The 9364-nt window shown below is 42.8% G+C and overlaps 1 protein-coding gene across 1 annotated transcript in view; it reads left to right on the top strand.

Annotated features, from left to right (window-relative positions):
- The window catches only part of EGFLAM (EGF-like, fibronectin type III and laminin G domains), a 62783-nt gene that overhangs the window by 37819 nt on the left and 15600 nt on the right, over positions 1 to 9364 (top strand). Inside the window, exons 15-16 of the mRNA XM_010008751.1 lie at positions 5203 to 5328; positions 6050 to 6293. Of these exons, the coding sequence (XP_010007053.1) occupies positions 5203 to 5328; positions 6050 to 6293 (370 nt within the window). The remainder of the gene's footprint in view (positions 1 to 5202; positions 5329 to 6049; positions 6294 to 9364) is intronic.

Genomic DNA, 9364 nt, shown 5'->3' with positions numbered 1-9364 from the left:
TTTCCCATGAAAGCCAATTACTGATGAGTCGAACAAGCTTTCCTGTTGCCCATCCAGTGTTTTCATTTCCAATATGTTTTTAAAATGACATGTAATAAATTATTTCAACAGCTTTATGGTGTTACAACATCATCTCCCCCTCACACATTGCAAGATTAAGAAGTAGGGAAGTTAATTAACTAGTCATGTCTTATTTATTAATCTCTATTTTATACATATAACGGGCACTTGAAAAGATGACAGGACAACAACATTCTTGGTGGATTGACCTCCCAGTCTAAACAGTTTAAGAATAAGAGTAAACTCAAGTAAAAAAAATAAGTAGTAATGGCAGGAAATAAATCCTGTGTTGCTGAACTCTCCGTGCTATGCTTCAACCACAAAGTCATCTTTCTTCTCTTCTATAGCTGTACATTTGGCATCCCAAGAAGGAAGTGATTAATGAGAAACTTCCTAACAATCACTCTGTATTCTCTAGATAACATGACCAAACTTCTGAGTAGTGGGGGAACAGAGTGGCCCAAGAAACAGATGCTGAAAAGAATAAGACTTTGGAATCAGAGTGCAATTTCACGATACACTGAGAATGTATGGAATTTAGATAGATAGATTAAAGCCCTGCTGAAGTTTTCTGAGCCTGAATCTCTGTTGCCTTTTGGGCTGCATCTAGCTTCATTCCCATCCATGAATGCTCCACATACTACTGTATGATTAACAATCAACATCAATGAAAATAAATGCTGGGTTCTACCATGTGTAACTTGAAACTAGGGATAGAGACTTACTGTCATTACATGGCTGCACACTCTTATATTGTCAGAGGATGTAGGGAGGCAATTAGGAAAGCTAAGGCCTCCTTGGAACTTAACCTTGCAAGTCAGGTTAAGGATAATAGAAAGGGCTTTTTCAAATACATAGCTAGCAAAACTAGCACTAGAGGCAATATTGGCCCATTGAGGAATGAGGTGGGAGCCCTGGTGACAGAGGATATAAAGAAGGCAGAGGTGCTGAATGCCTTCTTTGCCTCTGTCTTCACTCCTGCAGGGTCTCCCTATGAGCCCCAGATTCATATAGCCCCAGAAGAAGTCAAGATAGAGGAAGAGTTTGACATGGTAGATGAGGATTGGGTTAGGGATCAGTTGAGTAATCTGGACATCCATAAATCAATGGGTCCAGATGGAATGCACCCAAGGGTGCTGAGGGAGCTGGTGGAGGTCATTGCTAGGCCACTCTCCATCATCTTCAGTAAGTCATGGGCAACAGGTGAGGTGCCTGAGGACTGGAGGATAGCAAATGTCACTCCAGTCTACAAGAAGGGCAAGAAGGAGGACCCGGGTAACTATAGACCGGTCAGCCTCACCTCCATCCCTGGAAAGGTGATGGAACAACTTGTTCTTGGCACTATCTCCAGGCACATCAAGGACATGGGGGTCATCAAGAGCAGTCAACATGGTTTTATCAAGGGTAAATCATGTTTGACTAACCTCATAGCCTTCTATGAGGAAATTACTAGGTGGATAGATGATGGTAGAGCGGTAGATGTGGTTTATCTTGATTTCAGTAAAGCATTTGACACCGTCTCCCACAGCATCCTTGTGGATAAGTTGATCAGGTATGGGTTTGGTGACCAGGAAGTGAGGTGGATTAGGAACTGGTTGAAAGGAAGGAGTCAGAGAGTTGTAGTCAATGGGGTAGAATCTGGTTGGAGGTGTGTTACTAGTGGAGTCCCACAAGGGTCGGTGCTGGGACCGGTGTTGTTCAACATCTTCATCAACGACCTGGATGAGGGTATAGAATGTACCCTCAGCAAGTTTGCTGATGACACTAAGCTGGGAGGAGTGGCTGACACACCAGAAGGCTGTGCTGCCATTCAGAGAGACTTAGATAGGTTGGAGAGTTGGGCGGGGAGAAACATGATGAAATTCAACAAGGGGAAGTGCAGAGTTTTACATTTGGGGAAGAACAACACCATGTCCCAGTACAGGTTGGGGGCTGAACTGCTGGAGAGTAGTGTAGGTGAAAGAGACCTGGGGGTCCTGGTAGACAGGAGGATGACCATGAGCCAGCAATGTGCCCTTGTGGCCAAGAAGGCCAATGGCATCCTGGGGTGCATTAGAAAGGGTGTGGTTAGTAGGTCAAGAGAGGTTCTCCTCCCCCTCTATTCTGCATTGGTGAGGCCACATCTGGAGTATTGTGTCCAGTTCTGGGCCCCTCAGTTCAAAAAGGACAGGGAACTGCTCGAGAGAGTCCAGCGCAGAGCTACGAAGATGATTAAGGGAGTGGAACATCTCCCTTATGAGGAAAGGCTGAGGGAGCTGGGTCTCTTTAGCTTGGAGAAAAGGAGACTGAGGGGTGACCTCATCAATGTTTACAAATATGTAAGGGGTGAGTGTCAGGGAGATGGAGTTAGGCTTTTTTCATTGATGACCAGTGATAGGACAAGGGGTAATGGGTGTAAATTGGAGCATAAGAGGTTCAAGGTGAATATCCGAAAAATTTTTTTTACTGTAAGAGTGACAGAGCACTGGAACAGACTGCCCAGGGAGGTTGTGGAGTCTCCCTCACTGGAGACATTCAAAACCCACCTGGATGCGTTCCTGTGTGATGTACTCTAGGTGACCCTGCTCTGGCAGGGGGGTTGGACTAGATGATCTCTCGAGGTCCCTTCCAGCCCCTAAGATTCTATGATTCTATGATTCTATGATTCAAGTGCTGTGTATCTGCAGTACACAATAAACAGGAGAACTTCAGTTATGCCAATACTAATACTTAACCACTGCAGTAAATACATGGCTTATCTCAAGCACCATGCCAGAAACTGTTCCAGGAGACACTCGCAAACAGTATGCCATGTAAGTTAATCTTAAAATAAATAAATTGCAAGTCCACTCTGCTGGGGTTTAGGGATGGCTTTTGCTAGCCAGTCTGTTGTTTGTTTTCTGCTGGTGTTGTGTATAAATCAATGGTGCTGTGGCACATGGGCCGTAAAATTGCATGCAGGGAGAAGAGGGGCCCATCCTGCTCCTGCTCTGTCTCTGCTGGCTGCAGTTTAAGTCCTGCCTGATGGTGAGTGCAGGGGCTGATGTGGGAGGCAGTGCTTGTGGTTCGGAGCAGGCAAGGCAGGGCCCTGTACTCTCACTGCAGCTCCCCTCCTTCCTTGTCTGCCACCACACCCAGGCAGACACAGCCATCAGACCAGTGGTTTGTCATTTAGGTGTAGTCACTGGTGCTGGTCTGAACACTGTGATAAGTCGCTGAGACATTGTGAGAGCAGCCTGTCCTTAAATACCATGACTCCCCAGTTCAAGCTGTCCCTCAACCAGTGGGCCTGAGACCCGTACCATTATTGTTATTTCCTTGTCCTTTTCTGTTTCTCAGAGACATCATTTAACTTTGATCTGTTTGAATTTACTTCCAGCATTGACTCAGAGTTCAGAAGATGCAGTAAAGATGAGCTCTGTCTTAGTTTTCTGTTTGTCTCAAACTCGATGCATCTAGGTCCTGGTATACTCATATGTCTTAGCTCTGTTTACTGATGTGTAAAACAGAGCTAGTGCTCTGTTGCAAAAATTGATAAGTATGTGGAGGTTCTCAGAGACTAGATACTTGTCCTGCTCCAGTTTGCCATGGCCATTAGAACAGGAGACAGAACGACAGAATGGGAAATATGGCTCACTGACCATGGCAAGCACCCTTGCTGGGCATGGAGGAGCCATTTGAAGGGGTAATTATCCCCTCCCACAAAGAAGGAGACCCTATTCCTGTGCAGGGGACTTCTCTATTTTGCTTATGCTCCTTGGATTATCCCTGGAGCCCTCTGTTATGACTGCTTTGCTCTCTACAATGGAAAATGGACCTGGCAGGAGATTCGTGGAAGTACAAGACAAGACTAGTCAGGTCTAGCAGGGAGTTGTACCAGATGACATAAGAGTTATTACTGCCTCTGTCCTGAGTTGATGAGAAAAGGTTTTTTTCCACCTTGGACGTCATCAACCATTTACATCTGCACACTTTTGGCTGTGGGATAGGAAACCAATCTGTAAAGCTGGTGCTGTGCTAGTGCCAGCACCTTATTGAAGATTTCACAGAATCATAGAATGTTGGGTATTGGAAGGGACCTTTGGAGATCATAGAGTCCAACATCCCTGCCAGAGCAGGATCACCTAAGACAGGCCACAAAGGAACGCATCCAAGTGGGTTTTGATTTATAGTGCCCTGGTGTGGAAACTGTCTTTACAACCAGAGGGCATATCCTCTTCTTACAGTAGTTTTGCAAGACTTCTCTCAGTCATTTCTGTTAACAAAACTGTCCTTCAGTATTTACTGTCAGAGCTGCCTCATGACACCTGTGTCATCTCAGAGGTGGTATTCCATTGTGCCTCTAAGTAAATGTGGAATTCTTAGTTTGTCACAAACACTTTGCCCCTGATGATGTGGTTGCATTTGTGTACCACAGATGTCTTATACTTTATGTATAAAGTCAGTTTATTACTTCCATGAGGGGAGCATTGCTTAATCAGAAAATAAAATAGAGGAGAAAGTAAACAAAAGCAACCTTGCATATACCAGTTTTAAGAAGTTAATTAGTAAATTAATTGTTCTACAACAGTTTCAGCTTAATTCCAGCAAACAGAAATAATTTCCCTGTTATTTTAGTTGGTGTGCCAACACAGTAGAAATGTTTCTTAAAAACCCCGTATGCTCATGATATGGATCCCTTTTAGTGGCTGACAAGAGGGCTGACAACCTCATCTTAGTTAATAAGATTAGTTGCTGATGGTTAACGTCTTCTGTGCTTACCATGGCATGAATTACAGTGAACAAAGAAGCACTTAAGTTGATTGTAATTAAATGAATCACAGTGCTTCTAAACAATCTGAAGAGACTTCTATTTTATGAGAAATAGAGATAGGAACAAGAACAAAAGATAAGTGATCCAAGGAATTGCTTGAAAGCTACAGCTGTCATGATATTTTAATAAAGGATACTTTTTGCTAATTTTAAGGTCCCTTCCTGGTCTGGTACTAAAACATTCAATGCTAAAATTCAAGTTACATTGTCAGAATTGCACACCATTTGACAAATTAAGAAAGAATCTAGGCAGAAGTGCAGATCATACTCATTAGTAGCAATGACCAACAGCCAAATAAATCTTCTTTGACAAGTTTGTCTGATATATCAATGTTCTAACTCTGTGTTTAGGCGAGTGTAGCAGTGGCATCTGTGACGAGGCTGCCTGCATCAACAGTGGTACCTGCACTGCGAGCAAAGCAGATTCATACATTTGCCTTTGCCCTCTTGGTTTTAAAGGTCATCATTGTGAGGAAGGTGAGAGAATGCTGAGCTTCTTTTCATGTGTGTGTTTTCTACATAGTGACATCCAAGGAGGTCTTACGCTATTACGCTGACAGAAGAGAGTACTTCTTACTTAATCTTTTTAAAACCACACAGTGGAATCCTCCCCCACCATTCACTCCCAGCTCCTATATAACCAGTGATTCTCAAACCTTTTTATTTGTTTCAACTAACTATAATTATCTCAGACATACATTTCAGAAGTTAGAATAGTGCACCACTCCTCAGCTGCACATTATTAACTCTAAAAAAATCACCACTTTTCTCCTAAAAATCAATGTTGGTTGTATATTCTGGAGTGTAAAGGACCCAGTATGGATTTCCTGCAGAAATCTCAGAAGTACAAATAGCCAAATATATACAACATTATTTTCTGTGCTAGGGAATTTTTCATATCACCACCTATTCTGTACATGCTTATTACTTTGAAAAACACTGGTGAATCACTAAAGAAAAGGAGCACAAAGCTTTGTAACACAAATACATTCCTGGAAAAGGAAGGGATTAAGGATGTAAGCAATGTTGGCTAAGATCTAAAAAAAAAAAAGTTTTTAACTTGGAAGACAGAATTTTTATGCTGTTTTTCTTAATGTTAACTTTGAGTATCTGTCAAAGGGAACTGACACTGGTTGGTAGGAGTCAATCCCTCACCTTGAAACCTCAAGTGACCTGCTTGTGTATTCTTGATTTCCAGCACTCACCTTGGCCATACCTCAGTTCAACGAGTCCTTAAAGTCATTTGCTAGCACTCCCTGGCCCTTGGAACCACAGAATTACCTTTCCTTCATGGAGTTTGAGATGACATTTCGTCCAGATTTAGAGACTGGTGTCCTTTTGTACAGCTATGACACAGACAGCAAAGATTTCCTCTCCATTAACATGGTGGCTGGTTATGTGGAGTTCAGGTTTGACTGTGGCTCAGGAACGGCTGTTATCAGGTAAACAGCATTGCTTATGTTTGCTTTCCAACAGTGCCATGGTGCTGACCCAGGAGAGGAGTGGGCTGGAAAGAATAATAACCTTTAATGAGTTTTGGGACCCCATGAGCATCTAGTGCCTAAGGAACTGTGTTCAATGGGACAGAATTTTCTTCCTACATAAGTTTGTATTTCAAAGCTTTATTATAAGTGTTACCATGTCTTACTGCAGATCTGTATTGTATTGTCTAAATTCTCTTATTGTACCATAGCCAGTGAGGGGATCTGTAAATATTTTATGCATATACTTTCTAGCCACAGAATGGCACAATCTTGGCACTTTTATGAACATCCTCCTCCCTGCTCTCCAGTTCCAGGCAGTACGTACCAGACTGGAGGTGTCACAGGAAGATATACCAGGTCCCCTCTTTTCTCATAGTACTGTTTTTTGGGGCATCTGAAGCTAATATCCAATTTTAATAGCTTAAGTTATCTAAAAGATAAATACATAGTTTAAAGAAGTCACCCAGGCTCTGAGACAAAGACATACCTTTTAAGAATGATTCATAAAATCATAGAATCGTCAAGGTTGGAAAGACCCTCAAGAGCATCAAGTCCATCCACCCACTCTACAATCTAAACCGGCTTATGAAACACCATGTCTACACCTTTTTTGAACACGTCCAGGGATGATGCTCCCACCACCTCCCTGGGCAGCCTGTTCCAATGCCTCACCACTCTTCCTGTGAAGAATTTTTTTCTAATATCCAGCCTGAGCCTCCCTGGCGCATCTTGACCCCATTTCCTCTTGTCCTATTGCTGGTCACTAGGGAGAAGAAGCCAACACACACCTCACTGCAACCTCCTTTCAGGTAGTTCTGGAAATCAAAGGGGTCTCCCTACAGCTGCCTTTTCTCCAGGCTGAGCAGCCCCACCTCCCTCAGCCTCTCCTCATAAGACCTGATCTCCAGACCTCTAATCAGCCTAGTTGCCCTTTTCTTCCCCCCTCTCCAGCGCCTCAACGCCCTTCTCATACTATGGTGCCCAGAACTGCACACAATGCTCAAGGTGCAGCCTCACGAAGGCCGAGTAGAGGGGCAGGATCACCTCTCTGGTCCTAAAATTAGTGCCCAGGATAGGAGCAATAAAACACTTCAAAAAGGGCTGCTCTCTCTGTCTGTGTATCTGAGTGCTCAGTCTCTGTGCCGCTGTTCCCTGGCCTCTTCTGGAAAGGCAGTGGGCTCAACAGAGGCACTCAATACCTTGGATGTGGTCCAAAGGGCTGGATGTGGTCCAGCCAACTGGCTAATATTTAGAAATAATCTATAGAAAGCTTGTGCAAAATGTGTACAGTGCCTGCAAGTCTTGCATACCATGTGTTTCCTGTGGATGGACATTAAGAATTTCAGCTATACTACCATTAGGAGAAATGTACTGATTTTCCACTGAATGAGGACTCAAGCAAAGAAACTCATTCCCTTGACAAAGGAAGAGATGAAATTTCTAGGGAGCAAAAATCAGAATCATGCTGAAGCCTAATATTACACAGCTGTGACAATACAATTAGTGCTGTCAGACAAAGAGAGATACTGGAATCATCATGGGTATTTCTGTGAAAACAACAGCTAACGACTTAGAGACAAATACAGAAAAATGCAGATACAATACAGAAAATTATGAAGAATGGAATAAAGAACAATGCCATGCAAAAATCCACAATACACCGTCTCAAAAACTTGCTGCCATTCTGGTCACTTCATTTCAGAAGAAATTAGCAAAACTGAAAAAGAATCGTCATGTTGGTATGAGGAGGAGGGAAGGAAACAACTTCAACAAATAGAGCAGGACCCTTCAACCTGGAAAAGAGAGTTTGGTGGAAGGTTTCGTATTGTGAAAGACATTGAATTAAACATGGAATTATTATTCTGTATTTTTTCATTATGGATGAATTAGGAGACTGGTGAAACTGCAAACCAAAAAGCAGCAAAGAAAATAAGGCCGTTTTTTTTTGTTTTGTTTTGTTTTGTTTTGTTTTGTTTTCAGACAGCACATAAACAAATTGTGGAAACTAATTGTCACAGCAGGTAACAGATGCCATAACTATAAATGAATTAACAACAACAGAAAAAGTTAGGCAAATTTGAAGAAAGCTCCATTGCGGAAGATCAAACACAATTGTGCGGATGCAGCCTCTGACTCAGGAAATTGCTAAATGAGACATTGCCAGAAGCTGGGAGGATATATCAAGGGAAGAATCACTCCATACTTGCCCTGTTCTTTTAGTGAAAAGTGGCAGAAATAGACAATGTCAGAGACCTTTGCTCCAACCCGAAATGGCTCTTCTAACAACAGCCTGAAATCTTCTAATTCCTCTTGCTGGCAAGCATAAGACATTAATCAGACATAATTTCCCTGCCCTCCTCCTTCCAAACCCCCTCACCCCACTCTCCCTGCCACCCCCCTCCTCCCCACACCTCTTCCCCCTCCCCCCACCTTGTATATTATAGTGCTCCAAAGCACTTCAAAATAAAGTTTAACTGATATATAGGCCTGTAAAATGTGGCAAAAGCCACAAATATGTGCCTGGGAGTGGAAACTACCTCTTTCTCTTGGAAAGCAGACAAGTGAGCAGGACACAAGCTAGGACATGAATGACATGTGTTGGGGAAAAAGAGTAATGGGGGAGACCCGTGAGGCTTCATTAAACATTCTCAGGATGTCCTGTTTAGCTCCTTTTTCTAGATGAGGTGTGCAACTCACAGCCTGTTATCAGGTCTGTCAGTGATTAAATAAGTAGGTTCCTTGTTTTCATGCCTGCTTAGCCAATACACACTTAAAAGTCTGCCCTGATCTTCATCATAGTATTTCATGCCTACTCTTGGTGATAGTCACTCTGGTCATCCTGACTATGTTTTCCATAGAATCAGACTGTTAAGTATTGTAATATCGTCAGAACACGATTATAATGTCTTTGTAATTAAGGACGAGGCAAGCTGATTTATGTACATCAGTAGCAATAGAAGGGAAGCTGATGTTGGTAAAGTTCAGGTTTGGCCTGAAGTGTCCCAGGATGGAAACAGCACCGTGTACAG

Source organism: Chaetura pelagica, unplaced genomic scaffold (assembly GCF_000747805.2).
Source record: "Chaetura pelagica isolate M959 unplaced genomic scaffold, ChaPel_1.0 scaffold31, whole genome shotgun sequence".
Classification (NCBI taxonomy): Eukaryota; Metazoa; Chordata; class Aves; order Apodiformes; family Apodidae; genus Chaetura; species Chaetura pelagica.
Note: the sequence above shows the minus strand (reverse complement) of the source record. Positions and strands in the feature narration are given on the sequence as shown.